At 37.7% G+C, this 21,893-nt stretch overlaps 1 protein-coding gene and 1 pseudogene across 5 annotated transcripts in view; one reads left to right on the forward strand and one right to left on the reverse strand.

Moving 5' to 3' along the window:
* Nucleotides 1–9,768, reverse strand: part of LOC138848682 (nucleolar complex protein 3 homolog pseudogene) — a 77,852-nt pseudogene extending 68,084 nt beyond the window's left edge.
* The window catches only part of EXOC6B (exocyst complex component 6B), a 738,880-nt gene that overhangs the window by 305,099 nt on the left and 411,888 nt on the right, over nucleotides 1–21,893 (forward strand). For all 5 annotated transcript variants that reach the window (XM_051842763.2, XM_070068946.1, XM_002709766.5 and 2 more), the window contains one exon: nucleotides 17,562–17,738. In XM_051842763.2, the coding sequence (XP_051698723.1) occupies nucleotides 17,562–17,738 (177 nt within the window). The remainder of the gene's footprint in view (nucleotides 1–17,561; nucleotides 17,739–21,893) is intronic.

The raw sequence follows: 21,893 nt of genomic DNA on the forward strand, positions 1-21,893 counted from the left end.
CCCATGGGGTGCAGGGCCCAAGCACTTGGGCCATCCTCCACTGCACTCCCTGGCCACAGCAGAGAGCTGGCCTGGAAGAGGGGCAACTGGGACAGAATCCGGTGCCCTGACTGGGACTAGAACCCGGTGTGCCGGTGCTGCAAGGCGGAGGATTAGCCTAGTGAGCCACGGTGCCAGCCCCCTCCTGCTTTCTTATTTGAGCATAATAACAATAAAATCTTTCTCTTTCTTTTAAAAATTTTATTTATTTATTTGTGAGGTACAGTTACAGAGAGAGGGAGAAACAGAGAGAAAGGCTGGTTCATTCCCCAAATGGCTGCAATGGCTGGAGCTGTGCTGATCCGGAGCGGGAGCTTCTTCTGGGTCTCCCACACAGGTGCAGGGGCCCAACCAAGCACTTGGGCCATCTTCTGCTGCTTTCCCAGGCCACAGCAGAGATCTGGATCAGAAGAGGGGCAGCTGGGACATGAACCGGCAACCATGTGGGATGCTGGTGCTGCAGGCCAAGGCTTAGCCCAAACCTTTCTCTCTTCAAAAGACCAGTTTCATAGAGCTTGACTGAGCATTGAGCACGCCTTATAATAGCACTGTCATTTCAAAATAGTTTGTGGAAAACATTTAAAAGTTTAGTATGAGGGCATCTTTTCTTGGACAGGTGTGATGTTTGCTTTTATTTGGCATCAATGGACAGTATTACTCTAGGAAGTTGGGGGCACTAATACTTTGTGGTCACCTTACTCCAACTTCATAATTAGCCTGAGTTCCTTCAGGGACCTATGTAATCCTAGTGTACCCTAATTATAATAGAATATCACTGTTCAGGTTTCCAGCCCAAAATGGTGGGTATACCAAGAACATTCTTCCCTGATGGAACTTGACCTTTATTTCTATTTTCCAATTCTTTGGCATTGTCAAAAGTGTCATTTATTCAGTCTTCACCCCTCTGTTATTGGCAAATGTCCTCAAAGGAGGAATGACTACAAATGTTGCTCTCTCTTCCTCATGCCACTTGCCTTTCTTAGATCCTGGTCTGAAAAATTTTTACCATCTTGTTAGCTTTCTGACCCCTTTAAAATGTTGCATTTTATATTTTATTCATTTTATCTTATCTAAATCATCTATTTTGCCACTTCCAGGGGTGAATGTTTCTTATAATTATCTATATTCATATCTGTCTTAATAAATTTTTGATCATTTTGTATATGTAAATTATATCTTGCCTTTCAAAAATTTAGTATAATTTAAGAACATTACTCCATGAAACTAAATGACATGGTTTTTAAACAATATTTCCTTGTATTTATGTTGTTTAATTTTCCATTCTTTCTCCTGATCCAATTCCCTGTTAGTAGGCATTTGGATTCCTTTTTATTTGCTACATAATGACATTTGTAGATTCAGTTATTTACAGACCCTCTGGTTTATACATTTATGGAGATGTAAAACTTATTCATTCTTATTGAGCTAGATACCAGCTATGGTGACAAAATTGAATTTTATTAGGGAGGATGAATAGGGATCTTTAATATCTTAACATTTGGCTTTGGAAACAGAAGCTTGTGTGAATGTCTAATTTTACATGTAGCAGTGAGAGAACACATATCCATCTGATCTTAGGAAGATTTTATAAGTTTCAAATGGGTCTCTGGCCTCGAGACATTTTTGTTGTCATTTTTTATTAACTTTGTTCTTTTTTTCTTCTTATAGAAAGCCTCCTTTTTGTAGTATTTTTTCAAGAATATGATTTCATTCAAGAGGATCTTGTAAATAAATGGTGTTTTAAAATTGTGAGACTCATTCCATTAAAAGAACTCATAAAACAGAACACAAAATATACAGTTATTAGAACCACAAATAGAGTGTTAGCTGTTTTTCCAGCTCTATTTAATAATCAGCTTCTATTGACAATCACAAAACAGTAAATTAGTTTGTTTTTCTTTTCGAAACATTGCTAGCATCTTTGGTAGATAAAGATAAGGTATGTAAAAATTACATTTGTAGACAATTCATATTGGAAATTCTAATAACTTCATTTTGATTAAAAATCTTGCAACTTCTTCCTCAGATTTTGTATCATTTGTATCAGTTTTTTAAAAATTAGTTTTCATAAATTAGATATTATTTGTAACATTTGGTCTATCATAAATTGGCTACATTGCAATTTTTTGTTATTTTTTTTTCTATAGCACTTTTTTAGGAGCAGTTGGGAAGGGTATGTTTTCTCTGATCCTAGCTCTCTTCTAGCTGTCTGCTGTGGTTCATCAAACTCAAGTTTTGTAGGAAATTAAGATCAGCTGTTTCATTTTTGTGAGTTTAGGTCATAACTGTTCTGTCGGGTCTTTCATAGGTTGACTAAATTGCAATTATGCTACTCCTGTTCTGATAGCACTTTTTCTTATGAATTTATTTATTTATTTTGAAAGTCACAGTTAGAGAGAAGAGACAGAAAGAGAGATCTTCCATCTGCTGGTTCATGCCCCTAGGGACCGGCATTGTGGCATGGCTGGTAAAGCTGCCACCTAAGACACTGGCATCCCCTATGGGTACTAGTTCAAGTCTCAGCTGCTGCACTTCTGATCCATCTCCCTACTAGTGACTTAGGAAAAGCAGCAGAGGATGGCTTAAAGATTGGGCCCCTGCCACCCATGTGGGATACCTAGATAAAGCTCCAGGCTCCTGGCTTCAGTCTGGCACAGTCCTGGCTGTTGTGGCCATTTGAGGAATGAACCAACAGGTGGAAGATCTCTTTCTTTCTGTCTTTCTCTGTCTCTGTCTCTGTCTCTCTTCCCTCCCATCCCCTCCACTCTCCTTCCTCTATAACTCTGCCATTCAAATAAATAAATAAATCTTAAAAATAAAAGGAGTAGATAATACAGATATGATCGTCTTGTTCGGATACTCTTCTTAACTGTCTACTTTGGCGTATGAAAATGCATCTTCTGGTTTAGCAGGAACTATTGAAAAATTAAGAAAACACTGCAATATGGAAAAAGAAGTAAGTGAGCTCATTTTGTTTTATTTTGCCTACTCTCTGCAAGTTGAGAGAATAGGCACTTTCATAAAAAACTCAGTATTTTTTTAACTTTTGATTCTTTAATATAAATTTTAATATGAACAAAACAGACTTTAGAAACCTTAATTTCTGAGATTTTTCTTGTGTGTGTGTTTTTTTTTATGCTATTTCCAGGGGATATAAATTAAGCACAGCATAGCTAACTTACATTATTTTCTTATTAATATTTCTATTCTGTATAGATTGAGTCTCTTGATAGCTTTTTTCCAGACACTTTAGAATATGAACATAAGTTTTGCATTGTCATAACTTGCATACTTATATACTATTGTGTTATCCATATTAATTTTATAGATTTTATTTGTTACCAGTAGTTTATGCAATGTGTGAATGGACCATGATCAGTTTTTCTTTATGTGGAGTGTTTTCTCTATCAGAAGTTGTCTAATATGCATTGGAATTTCCCATCTTTGGTTTCATTAGTAATCTCTATGACCTTTGACTTATGTTCAGCAACTTTCCTGGAATCCTAAGATCATGCTCAATATCAAGGTAATTTAGAGCACGGTGGGCATGTGCCCTTGCTTTCCTAGTAAACCACACTGAGAGGTAAGCCAAGAATTGTCTTCCCTCATCCTTTTCCACTCTTCAGAGGGCATCTTGGCATATTGCCCTTGACTTTCATGTGGTCTTTGAGTTTCTGTAATCTTTGAGTAACAATCCAGAAGACTTTATTTAGAACAGAATGTTTAAATCTAAATATGGCTTTCTAACACATAATTTTTTTATTCAATTCCATGTCAAATAAGTTACATCAGATCTGTTAAGTTATTTTTTGGTGCAAACACATGAGGAAAAAAAAAGAGAGTAAATGGATATGGGGAGTTAGCTTCCAGTGACACAGTGTGCACCCTCATAACAATTTATTTTCAGAGTCCCTTAATTTTGCTAGGAGAAAACTAATTTTCAGGTGAGTACTGCATTGCATTTGGATCCAAAGAAATGACCAAGTAGATCTGCATATCCTGTTCCTTGCCAAAACTTAAAATATTCTTTTAACGGAAGAATAATTTTTTTGTTTCTGAAATAAGTGATTAAGTGTGTGTGTGTGTGTGTGTGTTTAAATATTTATTTATTTATTTGGCCGGCGCCGTGGCTCACTAGGCTAATCCTCCGCCTGTGGCACCAGCACCCCGGGGTTCTAGTCCGGGTCGGGGTGCTGGATTCTGTCCCGGTTGCCCCTCTTCCAGGCCATCTCTGCTGTGGCCCGGGAGTGCAGTGGAGGATGGCCCAAGTGCTTGGGCCCTGTACCCGAATGGGAGACCAGGAGAAGCACCTGGCTCCTGCCTTTGGATCAGCGCAGTGCAGCCACGGCGGCCATTAGAGGGTGAACCAATGGAAAGGAAGACCTTTCTCTCTCTCTCTCTCTCTCACTGTCCACTCTGCCTGTCGAAAAAAAAATTATTTATTTATTTGAAAGTCAGAGTTACACAGAGAAGAGAGGCAGAGAGAGAGAGAGAGAGAGAGAGAGGGGTCTTCCATCCAGTGGTTCACTCCCCATTTGGCCGAAATGCTTGGAGCTGCGCCGATCCAAAGCTGGGAGCCAGGAGCTTTTTCTGGGTCTCCCATGCAGGTGCAGGGGCACAAGGACCTGGGCCATCCTCTGCTACTTTCCTTGGCCATAGCAGAGAGCTGGGTCGGAAGTGGAGCAACCGGGACTCAAACTGGCGCCTATGTGGAATACTGGCACTTCAGGCCAGGGTGTTAACCTGCTGAATTGAATACTCAGTATGTACTGCTGAATATTTTGCATTTTGGTATACTTAAGAAGCTAGAGAACTATGTAATGATTGATGATGGTAGAAGGAAGGGAAGAAATTTTCTTTGCACTTAGAACTATAGCTTATGTTAACTGAAATACTGTGGATATTAATTATTATAGGAGTTATTAATTTTTTATCAAGTATTAATCAGAAAGTTATAGCACTCAAAAATGTATCTCTTCATTATCAGTTTTTTCATTTTTGAAGTCTGAGAATGATATATTCAACAGTTTTTTTAACTGTGTTTTTATGATTTTAAGTGTTGTAATAATAAATAAAATCATCCCTCACTGTTTTTGGGTGATTGGTTTCAAGACCACCTGCAGACACCAAAAAAGAATGTGGTGTGGAATTTGCATACAAGTAAAGCACATCCTCCCATATACTTCCTGTCATTCTAGATTACTTATAATACCCAATACAATGTAAATGCTGCATGAATAGTTGTTACATAGTATTGCCTAGGGAATGTTGACAAGAAAGAAGGTCTGTCAATAATGTTCAGTACAGAGGGATCCATTGAGGGCCTAGCTGCTTAGTACATCTCAGCGTTAATGAGACATTTTCCATTCCTTGGTTGAAGCTGAGGAAGAAGATCCTGCTGCTATGGAGGCTGACTGTATATAGAATTCAAGGCTCTAGAACTGTTTTATAAGGCTCCAAATCTTCATTTTTTTTTTTTAGTGAATAAATTAAAATCATGTAGGATCGTACAACTAGTTGGCTTGTAGTTAGGAATGTAAGGGCTGTTTTATCCAGTGTGTTTTTCTTCTTGCTTTCCTTATTGTTCTCGCCCAGCAATTAAAAAAAGCTAAAATAACTCTGGAAAAAAATCTGTCGGTTGTCGTGACAGAATATTCAAAACTGTAGCCGAATTGGATATTTTTTCCATGGTAGGTTACTCTCAAGAGAAAAACCTAACAGTATATTTGAAAGGAAATGTTGGATTCAGATCTTAAATACAGTGTTTTCAGGATTGAAAGTATTTATGTTTGGGGGCTCTTAATAGTGATATTTGATTTTTTTTCCTTTTAGGTGTATCTAACATAATTCAATATGTTCACTAAACGGATTCTTACTATCTGGAACACAAATGCCACTTTGTAACAGATGCTATCTTAGACACTTCTTGTCTATTTGCCCATTCATCCCATCCTTCCCCCAGACACTGGAAACCAGTAACTGAAATGTCCATCCAAATTTCTTACATTTATTGTTTTCTTTCATGACAAAGGGTTGCTTTTTGCATAGCACACATTCCCTGAATTTTTGCTTGCCTGATCCTCTCTTTTTCCTTCACTTTCAAATGATAATTTTTCAGGTCCTGGTTCCTGGTAGTAATACTTACAAAAGTGTGAGGCTAGATCCCCTGGAGTTGGTTTTTTTAAAGATGTATTTTATTTGAAGGGCAGAGTGATAGTGATGGAGGTGGGGGTGGGGCTGGGGAGAAAGGTATCTTGCATTCCTTCATTCTCCAAATGCCCCAAAAAGACAGACCTGCTCCAGGCTGAAGCGAGCCTGGCTAATCTGAAGCCAGAGCTAGCAACTCCATTCAGGTCTCCCACATGGGTGGCAGGAACCCAAAAACTTGATCCATCATCCTTTGCTTCCCAAGTGCATTATAGCAGGAAAATGGAGAGCCTGTAGTAACCAAGACTCCAATCTGGCATTCCTAAGTGGGATGCAACATTCCTAAGCAGTGGGTTCAAACAGCTGCCCCACAACCTCCCCCTACCTCTGCCCTTGCCCCAGGGTTTTTAATTCAGCCTTGTCCAGGCTAAGTCAATCATATGTGTCAACCATAGTTCAGATTCTCCTACCCCAGCATTGGTTCTTGTTGAGGTTTCTGCTTAGTCGGTTGTGACGCTGTGTACTCACCTGTCTGTCCCTTCGATTTTGGAGATGATGGCCTCACTTCTCTGATGGATCTAGGAAGGATTGTTGGTCTTTGTTTTGCTCAGCTTCTTACTTTATAGGACAGAATGGCAACTTCAAAGTTTTATATTTTTAAGATCAGAAACTGGAAATCCTTATTATTAAGCTTTTTTTATTTTTAAAGATTTATTTATTTATTTGAAAGGGTTACAGAGAGAGAGAAAAAAAAAGTCTTCCATTTGCTAGTTCACTCCCCAGATGGCCTCAATGGCTGGAGCTGCGTGGATCCGAAGCCAGGAGCCAGGAGCTTCCTCTGGTTTCCCAAACGGGTACAGGGGCCCAAGGATTTGGGCCACCTTCTACTACCTTCCCAGGCCGTAGCAGAGAACTGGATTGGAAGTGGAGCAGCCAGGACTCAAACTGGCACCCATATGGAATGCCTGCACTGCAGGTGGCAGCCCTACTCACTATGCTGCAGTGCTTGCTGGCTCCTTATTAAGCTTTTAAGCCATGGCTGTACATTCGGCAACATTTATAATAAAACTAATCAATAGAGAAAAGATGAGTTATTCTAAAAAATTTGAACTTGGGAAAATAATCATATGAAAGAGAGGATTTCTGCCCCATTTAACACTTCTAGGTAAATTCAGCATCAAAAATATTAAGGTAGGAGCTGGTGTTGTGGTATAGCAGGTGAAAGCTATACCTGTGATGCTGGTATCCCATATGGGCAACAGTTCATGTCCTGGTTGCTCTACTTCTGTTCCTGCTCCCTGCTAATGTCCCAGAGATGCAGTGCAAAATGGTCCAGGTGTTTGGTCCCTTGCACCCATGTGGGAGATCTGGATGAAGCTTGTGGTTCCCAGCCCTGATCATTGTGGCCACCTGGGAGTGAACCAGTGGGTGCAAGATCTGTCCTTTTTTGTCTATCCTCTCTTGCTAACTTTTTCAAATAAAAAGATCTTTAAAAAATTAAGATAAAATGAAACCATTGATGTACTAGAGGGAAATAAGTAAATATTAGTATAATCTTGGTGGGAAGTTTTACATTTGTTACATAGCCAAATCTATTGTTTAAATTATAGCTTCATTCTTTGCTGTCATGTTCTGAAACCTTTATATTTAACTGGCAAAGGGAAACAATCCATTGTGATGTTATAGGTAGGGAAATAAGCATCCAGACATCTTTGCATGGTACTGTGAAGTGGCATAGCTCTTCTGGTGGGCAGTTTGTCAATATTTACTTACTTTATCCTATTTGTTCTTTAATCTAGATTTTCTATTTTTAAGAATGTCCCTAATATAATAAATTTTGCTCTAGTAATATTTTTGTAGCATTACTGAATCACGAAGTATTCAACAATATAGGTATCCAGTGTTAGACTGTATTTAAACATCCATTCTTTGTGAATGTAGTATGATGTAAATATTTCTACAATTTCATTTCTTTGCATAGACAGAAAGTTGTGAAATTGTTAAAAATATTTTTTATTTATTTGAAAAGCAAAGAGGCAGAGAAAGATAGGGATGGACAGAGATCTTGTATCTGCTGGTTCCTTTCCCAAATGCTCCCAACAAGAAGGGCAAAGCCAGGCTGAAGTCAGCAGACTGGAATTCAGACTGGGTCTACCATTTGGATGCAGGGACTCAAGAACTTGAGCTATTACCTGCTGCCTACCAGGATGTGACTTAGCAGGAAGCTGGAATAGGGAGCAGGACTGGGACACGGATCCAGGTGCTCCGACATGAGATGAGGACTTCCTATGCTGTGCCAAATGCTGGTCCCAAGTTGCAAAATATTTCGAGAAAAAAAAAATCTTTAAATGGGAATATTTTTGGTGTGACAATATATAAAAATGGTGTATTATAGACAAATAGAAAGTGCAAATGAGCAATGAATATTTACATATGTATAGGAAATTTTCTGGTGTGTCATTCTCCAAAATAACTGGATATTATTGAATTGAGATTATGACAGACTTTTTTCATTATTTTTATTTCATAATCTGTTTTCCAAATTAACATCAATTAATATGAGAGAGAGAGAGGGAGAGAGAGAGACAGAGAGAGAATGAAAGAGAGAGAAAGCTAGCATTTACAAAGAGCCAGGATTTACCTTAATTCACATGAAAATTCTATTGATATTTTAATATTGCTTAATATAAGTTGTAATGCCCCAAATGCAGTCTGTCTTAGTATAGTGAATTCTGTTAGTACAAAGGCCTTTTTCCTCCCTACACATAAGAGATTTAAATATGAAGGAGGGACTCTCAGAGGGCTAAGGATCTCAATTATAATTTTTAAAATTTTAAGTGATTGATTTTCCCCCCATCTTATCAGGTAGTAATAGTATAGTTCAGTAGTGCTAAATACATTTGTATTGTTGTATAGCAATTGTTATTGTTATACAGTTGTATAATAATTGTAAATACAATTGTTGTATTGTTGTATAAGTCTCTGGAACTTTTTCATCTTGCAGCCTGGAACTCTGTACCCATTCAATACCATCTTCCCATCTTCTCTACTCTCACAGCAAACACTACTTTGTTTCTATTAGTTTGATTACTTTAGAAACTTCATCCCAGTGGTGTTGTCTACTTTTTTTTTTTTTAATCTCTTTGTGGCTGGCTTATTTCATTTAGCATGATACTCTCAAGGATCATACATGTTCAAAGATGATGGCATTTTCTTACTTTTAAAGATTACACAATATTCATGCATCTTGCAATGAATGGGTTGCCTCACTGCATGGCTGTAAGTAATGCTGCAATGACATGTATACAAATATCCCTGAGTCCCTGCTTTGAATTCATTTGGATCTATAACCCAGACTGGCTACACACACACACACACACACACACATTTTTTGAGCCCCTTTCCTTATTTTGTTTTCATTTGGGATTGGTAGGTAATATTTTAATTCTATTTTTACTTTTTTGAGGATACTGTTCTCCATAGTGGAAACCATGTTACATTCTCACCAATATTGCATAAGAGTTCCAGTTTCTCCATTTCCTTGCCAATGCTATCATTTTCCTTGGTTTTTATAGTGACCATCCTAATGGGTATGAAATAATATTTCATTGTGTGTTCTGATTATATTCCTTTAGTGATTAGTGATGTTCGAGTATCTTTTTCTATGCTATTTCTGTCCATTTGTGTTCTTTGAAGAAATGTCTATTCCAATCTTTCACCCATTTTTTTATTGTATTACTTTTGTTGTCATTGTTCTAGAAATTCTTCATATATTATGCATATTAATTCCTTATCAGATATATGCTTGCAAATATTTTTTTCTTTGTTGCCCTTTTTCTCTATTGAGTGTTTTCTTTGATGTCCGTCAATTGCAATTTTAAAGCTGATCCAAGACTTCCTTGTTCAATATAAAGAAAAAGACCCAAAGTATCACAGTCGGAGGCTGCTTGTCCCATTGATGGAGAAATCCTTTGCATCCTGATGAAAGTATATGAACCTGTTTATTACTTCTTAAAATGTCATACAAAGTATACACAAATGCACACATAAATTCATCTCTGTGGAAATAATATACAAGAAACTCTTTTGAGATTATTTTTAGGATTGTTTTTTTGGAACCCCTTTCCTTGTTTTCATTTTGTCCATTTTTTGTGTTTGATATTGGAATTAGTTTCCAAACTAATCTAGAGATAGTGCTGGTACTGTAGAAAAAAACCCTGGTTTAAAGCTGGTGAGACTTCAAGAGGCCACTTTGGAGTCATCATCCCATTATGACTCTACCATTTATTTTCATGGTTACCATTTGGGCATCAGGCACAAAATGAGAGATCATAGTTCTGCTTCACTGTTATGAATATTCTTGTAACCTTGATTTTTGGAAGGGAACCGGGGAATGTTGAAATATTTATTCTATCAGTGGCCTTTGGGAACTGGAGAAAGAGTTAGGAGGATTGAAAAGAGAAGGTGGGAGAGTCAATAAGAGTCAATACAAAGACTAGGGCGGTGAGAAACTGTAATCCATGTGAGCTTCTTGATAAGACTTGTGGGACCAACTGTTGGATGAACAAAGCGGGGAAACAGTTTCCTGGCAGCTCCTTTTCAAGGGTTGCTTCACTTCTAGATTTTGCTTCATGCGTACTAGTTTTATTGGGTTCCAAGTAGTGGTGTTAGAGAAACCCCAGAGCAGGAGGCTATAGAGGTACTCTTGAGCTGGTGTCAGGTTACATGAAGTGATGCTTCCAAGTCTGTTTGGAACTGGCTGCTGATATCCCTAGGGTAAGAGGTGAGGCTGACTGGATTTGCTTGGAGCACTAGTGGCGTCCATTACAGAAACACAATACTTGACATGCAAGCAAAATTTGAATCATAATGTGTAGTAATGTTAGATGCCATTACTGACTGCATTTGCATATTGCTGAGGCTAAGATGCTTCCTTATGAGATGTGATAAAATAAGATTCCTATCTCATTTTCAGAGGAAGAATGGGGAAGAATTTATATTTTTTAGCATTTTTTTCTTTGATTTAATTCAAAGTGCTTCACATGTATTATCTCATTTAATTGTTGTGTCAGGAATGAGCTACATTTGATTAATAACTTGTTTTTTTTTATAGATGGGAGTATTATGCAGAGAAATAAACCTGCTCGAGGTTATAAGAGTAATAAATTGCAGAATTTATATTTAAATACTAATATTTGTCTAGGAAACATTTTCCCCACTGTACATTACATTAGGCCCCAAATTATAAGCCTGAAATTCTCTTTTCAACTAGTTTCTGATTTTAAAGATTATTTGTATGTACTCCTCTGTTCCACTAGAGGTCAGTATTTGGTTGAGAAACACAGGTTCCTTTGACTTTTGAATCTCATTTTATACTTTTGTTATTATTGTTGTATTATTATTACTACTTGAAAGGCAGAGTTGGAGATGGAGGGAGAGATCTTCCATCCATTGATTGACTCCCCAAATGCCCACACCAACCAGGGCCAAACCAGGTCAAAACCAGGAATTCAGAATTCAATCCTGATCTCTCTTGAGGGTGGCAGGGACCCAACTACTTGAGCCATCACCTGCTGCCTCTCAGGGTATGAGTTAACAAGAAGCTGAAATTGGAAGCAGAGCTGGACTTAAACCACACATTCCAGTATAGGATGCATAAGGGTCCATTCCAAGAAACAGCTTAAACACTTTCCAAAACACCTGCCCTTATTCTCATTATTTTAACTTTGAATCTTATTGCTAAGTATCCTTGGAAGTTGCATTCCACAAGAAAATATTTTTTTTTGTGGTATATATAGGATGTAGTATAGACACATTTTGAAAGTTGTAAAAGTTTTACTAGTGACTCCCTGGGTTAACTGTCCAGATTACCTAATATTTTGTCTTCTCTCCCTAACACCTTCTAATAAGGCAAGAGAACAGCAAATCCATGTCTTTTATAGGTATCTCTCTTATGGGGCCAAATTCTTTCTTACATGGATTCATTTTGTTGTCTATTGCCTTCTATATGTGTTAGTATGTGTATGTTACTATGTCTGGATTTGGAAGATTCTAAGAATGGTAAAGTGTTTTTCTTATTGTCAATGAGAGAAGAGTTGCAACTGAGATGCTTTGCTGTCATTTTCACCTCAATATCCAACAGGTTTACAGAACTTATCTGCATTCTGCATTCAACTTACTATTTTCCCTATTGCTTGGAGAGACACCACCAACTAGTCATCAAGATCAAATTTCTTCTTGGTGTTATTGTTATTTGTTTCCTCTTTTCAGTGTACTACATTCAAATCAGTGATTGCTGTTACTTCTGCTTCTTTTATGACTACTACCACCTTAATCCCACTTCTCATAATTGTTCTTTGGACGATTATAGATCACTATTAGTTTTCCTGCTTCCAGTCTTTACTGTCTCCTAGGTGGCCACTGCTTTTCTCCTAGAGGATTGGGCTGAGTTGTAAAGTTGATCCTCTTATTCTCCTGCTTACCATTTGAGACTGCTTTATATGGCATCTTTATCTCTCGTTAATCCATTATAACCTTTGCTCTAATTATACCAAATTACTATTACTCCCTGGATGGATAATTTTTTTTTCTTCACATGTGGCCCTTTCTCATATATTTCCTTCTGGAATAGTTACCCTTTCTGTCTATCTCTGTGTAGAAAATCATACTTAAATTTAAGAGCTGTGTTTGGTACCTGTTTCTGTGTGAAGCCTTTCCTGAAATCCCTCCAAGTAGATCTCCTTATTTTCTCCATTGTCCATTGGTGTCTGTGTTTATTTTTATTCTTATACTTATTGCATTGAAATCCAACTTCTTATGTGCATATCTTCTCCCTGTAATAGGGTAAAGTGAGGTTCAGGAGTCACTCCATCTTTTTTCTTTGTACCCAGTGCCTGTTACCAAGTAGAGACTGAATGCATGTTTAAACAAAATTAGGAATCGAGAGAGGAACCATCACATACGGGAGTTAGGCAGTGAGAAAAAGCTTTCTGAAGTAAGAAGAATTTTAGTTGGGTTTTAGAAGAAGGATTGGATTTAGGCGAAATGACCAAAGTAAAGGAACAGAACTGGAAAGATACCTAGTATCTTAGGAGATGGAGTCTGATCCCTGTGGAAGATTCATGTGGAGAGTTCTGGATAAATGCATTGGAAAACTGGATTCTGTTTCAAGTATAGTGAAATCCAAGTGGTAGCTTTTGGAATTTGGACTTACATTTATTTAATTTCTTCTCCAATCTTCTTCATGCTTAACTGGCATGATGAACAATGTGGTTTAAGAAGCCTGGCTACAGCCACTGGCAGAGACTGAGATGGGCAGGTGATGAGCTTCACTGTAGGTGTGTTGGAATTCAGTTGAGAATATACAGCAGTAACAGGAGACTTCAGATGTTCTCCTGGATCTTGGGAGTGACAACAGCAAAGAGGGATTATGAATAAATCATGTTCAATTTTGGTGTTTTTGGAAATCAGAGAATATATGTGAGGGAATCTTAAGGAAGAAGTGGTTAAATGTGTTAGAAATTCACAGAGAATGAGCAACTGAGAGAAAAAAAATATAGAGATGCTTTGTAAAATGTAACTGCTACTTGTGTGCTTTGTACCCTTCTCCTCATAGACCAGCTTGTTCAGCACAGATTGGTCAGCTGCTTCTTTTGTACCTTTTTATAAGGGTTGTCTCTGGAAAGATAGGATAAATGGTCCTGGTGAAGCAGCTGAGCATGTTGGAAAAGAGCTTGGAAGGCCCTTTACTACCCCCTCCCCACAAAGAGCTTTATTATCACATTTTCAATTTTTTTGAAATATTTACTTATTTATTTGAAAGTCAGAGTTAAGCGAGATCTTTCATCTGCTGGTTCACTCCCCAGATAGCTACAATGGTTGGGCCAGGCTGAAGCCAGAAGCCAGAAACTTCCTCTTGGTCTCCTCCATAGTTGGAGGGACCTAAGCACTTGAGCTATATTCCACTGCTTTCCCAGGCACATTAGCAGAGAGCTGGATCGGAAGTGGAGCAGCCGGGCCTCAAACTGGTGCCCATATGGGATGCTGGCAACGCAGGCGGTGACTTAATCTGCTATGCCGCAATGCTGTCTCCCCACATTTTTATTTTAATATATATTATATATATATATGTTTATATTTAATCTTTCCCCCTTCCTGCCAGTTCCAAACTTACATTTTGATTAGATAGTGATTTCATTTGCATCTGTAATTTGAATATCTGAGTATTTATTTCATTGTTCTGTCTGAATTTGATGTTACCTTGGCTTGCTAGATCTGCCCTGAATGTCCCTTTGTAGTCTGGTGAAAACTTGGTGCTTTAGAATATGACTTGAGCCATTTTGATATTTAGTGTGGGATTTTCCATCTTGGTTTGCAGATTTGGCAGAAACTATTTTGTACTCCTCTAAATTGATAGAAAAATCAGGTACCACCTTAAAAAAAGTATAAAATAACTTCCATAAGATACCCTTTAGACTTATATCATTTCAAGTTTAAATAGCAGTACTTAGTGTGGCTCCTCTTAATGGTTTTTTGGCGGTCATATTATTGATTGAAAAAGAAAAATAATTAACTTGGGGTTCAGTAAAATAGACTTACCTGTAAACGGCTTTAGTTTTACTTGACTAACCATACACAGTGTTAAGGGAGCAAGTGATAACCTTCTAAATTGAGAGCTTGCTTTTGTTAATAGGAAAACTTTAGAAGGTCTCCTTTCCTTAGTACCTCTTCAGAGTCCTTAATGCCTTTGTGTAGTTTGTATTGAAAGTGGGGAATGCCCTTTTAGTTTTGAGAGGGATAGAGGTATATTTTATTTAATTTAGGACCTCAAATGCTTGGAGAATATGTGTATCTAATGTACAAGTCAAAATTAAATGTTTCTGGGTACCTGTCTATCTTTGTTACTGAAGCCAATGTTTTCTTTCTTTCTTTCTTTCTTTTTTTTTTTTTTTTTTTTCCTGTAAGGCAAATCAACTGGCAATATGCAGAGAAACAAGTTTGTCCATTGATTCAGATCTCTGGAATGTAGATTCTCTTCATTTTCTTGGCAGAAGCAAGCTCACATAGTTCAAGTTCTTCTCAGTCCTATTATAATTGTCTCACTTGATCAGTGCTTGGACTAACTTCTTATGCTTAGCATTAATCTTGAATTCCTTAATCTCATTCAGAAACTTTGGCGATTTTTTTCCCCCAACATTAATTTCTTCTTGTTGCTGAGGAGAAATATCATGTATTGATTAAAGAATGTATATTCTGGGAGGCTACCTGCTCAAACTTTTTATCTTGGAGTGATAAGAAGTGTCACGGGAAGCAACAAATTGAGGCTGGCATCACAGGTGGTGAAAGAATTCACCAGAACAGTCTGAGTGATTGAGCAGAGTTAGATTGATTGAACAAACTGCCAGAGAGCAGCGGACAGATAGGACAGCCAAAAGTTGGTTGCTGCAACACACGCTATGATCTGAGCAGTACATTTGTAATAGCAGCTTCTTTATCATCAGGGTGAGTTTTCTTGTGGGTCAATGGGTTCTCCCAATTAGGTAGTTTGCCTTTCTAGGCAGAGCTGGGGCATTTGCATTGCTCCAGTTGTACCTTTCCCAGTTGCCAAGTACCCCTGGGGTGACCCTCCACACTGAGAATTACATTTGAAGGAAAAAAGGAAAATTTCATTGGGAAATGGTTTTGGAAGGTGCTGGGTTAAAACAAATGAAATAGATTTTTTAAGACTACTCCCAGCTTTTATTCTGTTAATGTGCATTGTATATCTGCAAGAATGCTACATTACTGGTAATGTTTCACCTTGATATGATCTCAGACTTTTTTTTTTTTTTTAAAGATTTATTTATTTGAAAGTTACACAGAGAGAGGAGAGGCAGAGAGAGGGAGAGGTCTTCCATCCATTGGTTCACCCTCCAATTGGCCTCAATGGCTGGAGCTGTGCCAATCCAAAGGCAGGAGCCAGGGGCTTCTTCCAGGTCTCCCATGCGGGTGCAGGGGCCCAAGGACTTAGGCCATCCTCCACTGTCTTCCCAGGCCATAGCTAAGAGCTAGATTGGAAGTGGAGCAGCCGGGTCTCGAACCAGTGCCCACATGGAATGCTGGCACTTCAGGCCAGGGCGTTAACTCACTGCATCACAGTGCGAGCCCCGACTTCAGAATTTTTATTTGGGAAGCATTTTTGTCAGGCTTTATGGGACCATTAGTATAGTAGAAAGAGCACTGGTCTAGAATTCAGGGGATCACACTTTGAGCTTCTGATTTACTACTCACTCATGAGCTGTGTGACTTCAAACAAATCTTTTGTGTTTTAGCCTCAGTTTCCTGAGTGATGTCTCAATTTGCTTCCAGTTCTAATACTGTGTGGTTTAGTGTTTCCATTGTTGACTCTGAATAATTATACTTTGCCCTGTTTTGTGTCTATTGAAACTGTAACATCATGTTGGCTTATTTTATTGGACTGGAGATTATGCTTCCTTTTCTATAAAAGTACAGAAGAAGAAACTCTTTTTAAAAAATTTATTTATTTGAAAGGCAGAATAATAGGGAGAGATGAAGAGAGGGCAAGGGAGGGAGAGAGATCTGCTGGTTAACCCTGCAAATGACTGCACCAGATCTCAGCCATGCCAAAGCCAGGAGCCAGGAACTCCATTCTGGTCTCCCACATGGGTGTCAGGGGTTCAAATATTTGAGCCATCTTCTGCTACTTTCCTAGGTGCATTAGCAGGGAGCTGGATTGGAAGTGGAGCAGCCAGGAGCAGCTGGAACTAGAACCAGGGCTCTGATACAGGATACTGCAGCTTAAACTTTGGCACCACAATACCAGCCCCATAAACCCTTTTTAAAAGCCTGTTTTCCACAGATCATGGTAATAGAACCCTGTTAATCCAAATTACACTCTTAAAATAATTCATTTTTCTGTTTACATTTTGTTGATGTCTTATATCCAGGTAGCTATCTTGGTTGGCCCCTTAAGCTTAAATATATCCAAGGAAATTACAGTTTTCCCTTTATCCCTAACTACTATGGTTTCAGTGTGGCATTTGTATGAATCTCTTGACTACTTTGGTAAAAATGGTAGATTTCATTTTGTGGTGATTTAGTGGGCATAACGGAAAAGTCTTATGATTATATTGAGTATCTTTTTTCTGTGTTAACTTAGAAAATGAGTTATGTAGGATAACTCCAGATTTAAAATGTAGTTATTAGTATGTTTAGTTTTATTTCTGAAATTAAAATTTATATTTATGTATAAATTAAAACATTTTATTATAGTATTTTCTTTAAGATAGCTAGCAATTTGTTCAAAATTTGAAGTTCATTGAAAGCTTATTTAACTTTGGTCTCCCCCTGCCCCATCTCTGTTTTTCTTATCCTAGGCTCAACAACAAAGAAACCTGGATAACATCATTTTGCAACAACCCAGAATAGGTAGCAAGAGAAAATCTAAGAAAGATGCCTATACAATCTTGGATACAGAAATAGAAAGTACTAGCCCCAAGTCTGAACAGGATTCAGGAATTCTGGATGTTGAAGATGAAGAAGATGATGAAGAGGTAACTAACCTTTGAACTGGGAAAGTGAGACTATTTTTAAGTTTAAAGATGATATGTTGGAGATGTAATGAATAACTTATCTGTGTAATATATTTTGTATGATCTTGATATTAGATGCCATTTCAAATAGAGCCCATTTTGGGCTCTAAGGAAACTGAAAATACACCAAGATAACTTAGTTTCTGATTCTTTTGAAGAATTTAGATTTTGTTTATTTTTTTGAGACGTAGGAGACAAATTTCCACAACGGCTGGGACTGAGGTGGGCTGTAGCTGGAAGCTGGGAACTCAGTTCAGATCTCTTATATCAATGGTAGGAATCCAGTTACATTAAACCATCACTGCTGTCTCCTAGGGTCTGCATTAGCAGGAAGATGGAGTCAGGAGCCAGGGTTGGATATCCAACCCAGCAAGTCTAATGTGGCATGTGGGTAGCTTAATCTGCATCTCATTTTCATTTCATAAAGACTCAGGGTTTTTTATTCCGTACTGACTGCATATTACCTTAGGAAAGTGTAGAGTCTATCGGATCTAGAAACAAGAAGTCTAGATGAACTCTGCTGAAACTGGAATGGAGTTCCTGACACCAATAATAGATGTTCTTTCAAAAGGCAACGAGTGAACAAGTGGTTTTCGTTGCCTTCAGTAAGGGTTCACATTGGAAATATAAAAAGATCCCAGAAAGTTGGAGTATATAGTTCCTTAGGATGTCAGTGTGTAAGTGATTACAGGATCTCTGGGAATTTTATGACCTATGTATAATCTCCCAAATTAGTTCTGTGTCTGTATTAAGCAATGAATAAGATTAAGTGGCTTAACTAGTAAATTTTTAAAATTCTTCTTTGTTGTTAAAAGTATATTTAATGTGATTTTGAAAATAAGATTATGTGACAGCTGAGATTTTGCATTAAATTGTTTTTTTCCCTAAATACTCAAGCATATACATACGCTGAATCAGTTTCTTTTTTTGAATGAATTGTTTAGGAGCATGAGCTTTGAAATCAGGTTAACAGACTGTGTTAAAATCCCGGCTCTGCCATTTTATTTAAAAATATTAATAATCATGTTTTTTATTTTTAAAATGGCTACTGACTGTGTGAAGAGCCATTTACTCCTGTACTTAGTATTCTGGTGTGTTCAGAAACTTGTACTTGTCTCTTTTCCACTGTTTCATTTCTCCAGATAAAACTGAGTTCACTGTTTCTGCCCTGTTATTGTCTCTTGTATCTTTACTACCTTCCTTGCTCTTCTTTCTCCCCAAAAACTGTGCCCTAAAACTGGCCACTAATTTTTTAATCTTAGATAAATTATTTAATATGTTGAACCTAGTATCTTCATCTATTAAGTAAAGACAGGAATCTCTACTCTGTAGGCTGGAATACATGTCTGCTCCATAAAAGGTGATCAACAAATGTTACTTTTTGTTCACTTTCATGACTTTTTCTTTGCTGACTTCTGTTATATATCTCTACTGTAGTATGCCTGTCCCAGTTATCATTTTTTTTTTTTTACTTCTAAAATTGAATTGGTCTAGTTTAAACTGTTGGGCTGAAAATCAAATAAATTAACTGTGTATCTCAGTGTTAGCATCTAAGTTTGGTTAAATGTCTGAGAGACTCTCACATGTGTCAAGTATTATATCCTGTGATACAGTGTTCATTGTGATGGGTACACACTTTGGCAATTTAAGTGAATATTTAGCTAAAGTTTATAATTTACTAGGATATATTTATTATATATATGGGGCATAGTAACAGTTAACAATGCTCGAGAGTTTCATCCTAATCTATATTGTACTTGGATAATAAGAACTCCTAATAATCCATATTAGAGCCAAGAAAAGTCTTTCAAGTATTGTCTTATGCACCCCTGTAGAACAAAGGAACCAACCAGTGGCCTGATCAGCCATGGAGATAGAAAGGGTAGAGAGGACTTGATCCCCTTGAATATTTTCTAGCATTCTCTCTTCTTGCCTGGAATGACTGGTATGTTAGGACATGGATCCACCTTGGAGACTGGACTGTCAGCTGTTGGACTCATTACGGATAACTAGTTACAGTAGTAGTACAGTAAAGCATCAATCTCAAGAAAGACCAGTTGGCTCCTTTTATTTACATTTTGGATACCCATTAGAGAAATAAAAGTTTATCAAGCACTATAGCTTATGGAAGCAGGAATTGCACTTATTATTTTCCCATGGATAATACAGACCCTGAAAGGTGTGTATTAGATGATAAGATCAAGGAGTGAAATGCATACATAGTTCTGTGTCTCACCGAGAGTCTTCTGGGTCATACAGACTTTGAAAAGTATGTATTTGGTAATGTGATCAGGGAATGAAGTGCATATGCCATTCTTACATATCACTGAGAACCTCCTGGATAGGAACCCATCTTTATCACTAGCTCACTGAAAATCTTGGTTAATCTCTTAAATTTTTGTGCCACACTTCTTCTTTACTTTGTCCTGTGAGGTCCAGAGAAGATGATGAGAGTGAGACTTGTAAAATGTGTTGGGGTTTCCTCATAGAGAAAGTATTGTAAGAATGTACTTGGAAGTTAGTATTTTTAAATAGTCCCATATCCCAAATCAAACAGAATTCATATGAGAGATTTGCTGATTGGGCTCTTACCACAAGAATTCATCACTTCACTGTCATCTAATGGCATCCTATCTTAAAAAATGCTACCTTATGTTTATTTACTTCTCAGTTTGAATCTTCTTCAAGTGCACATTCTCAATCTCAAACCTCATGTAGAGAATTATTTATTTAGATGTCTCCAAACTGGTTTCTTGGCATAGTTCTTGCATGGTGTGAATAAATTCTTCAGATAAGGTCTTTCATGACCCACTGTGACGTTCTGACCTTCATTCTTGTCATTCTTCAACAGACTTCTTTGAGAATAGCATAGTTTTTGGAATATTGTGACTTTGACTTGGTGAGTTTGGTAGCTGTGGAATAGAATCTCACAGGGCAGTGGTTCCTAATCTATTTGTGGTAATAATGTGAGAGTTTGATAAAAAATATATGGGAATATTTTCCCAATAAAGTGTACATATATTCTGCATGAAATTTCAAGGTATTCATGAAATTCTTGTCACCCCAGGACCCAGCTAAAAATCCATGTATAGAAAAATGATTCATGAACTTTAATACGCATAGAAATTAGGTGAGAGTCATATTTAAACTGCAGATTCCCATTCTATAGGCTGAGAATGAATCTGATAGTCTGCATTTTTAACAAGATATCCCAGATGAGAATGGTACTTCCTACCCATGGAACACTCAAGCCTGTAGAGGGTCTTAAGGAAACTTTTTTAGTGCCATCAAAAAACAAAAAAATACCGTGAATGTTTGGAGCCCTTGTGGATTCGCCATTAGTATGATTTAAATTTTTCTGGCAATGAGTTCAATGCTTGAAGAGAAAGTTGTATTTTACTTTCTAAAATATATTGCTTCTAAGAGTTACTAGTATTTTTAATAAAAATTTTTTTAACAGGCAGAGTTAGACAGTGAGAGAGAGACAGAGAGAAAGGTCTTCCTTCCGTTGGTTTACCCCACAAATGGCCGCTACGGCTGGCATGCTGTGCTGATCCGAAGCCAGAAGCCAGGTGCTTCCTCCTGGTCTTCCACGCAGGTGCACGGTCCAAGCACTTGGGCCATCCTCCACTGCCTTCCTGGGCCACAGCAGGGAGCTGGACTGGAAGAGCAGCAACGGGGACAGAATCTGGTGCCCCAACTGGGACTAGAACCCTGGGTGCCGGCGCCGCAGGTGAAGGATTAGCCTAGTGAATATTTTAACTATAATTTAGTTTAGTCATGCTCTTATTCTCCGAAATGAGAACTTGTCCTATGGAAACATACTTAATGCATTCTTTGAGTTAAATGACATTTTAGGCTATTTACTGTTTCTTTAGCTTAATGATACTTCATTAGGAGATTAAAATGACGTGGGTAGAGAAACCAAAACACCTAGAACAGAGCTTTGCACATTGTAATCAGTTAATGCCTTATTAAACTAAAATAACATGTCTGTTAGAAATGGGAAAACTTTAATGGTTTAGGGAAGTGAAGATTAAGTCCCAATAGTCAGTTGTCATCCTGGGTGGAAGACCAGCTCACATGGTTAAACCAACTCACCCGTCTCCCCCAGTT

The sequence above is a fragment of the Oryctolagus cuniculus genome, chromosome 2, assembly GCF_964237555.1.
Source record: "Oryctolagus cuniculus chromosome 2, mOryCun1.1, whole genome shotgun sequence".
Taxonomy (NCBI): domain Eukaryota; kingdom Metazoa; phylum Chordata; class Mammalia; order Lagomorpha; family Leporidae; genus Oryctolagus; species Oryctolagus cuniculus.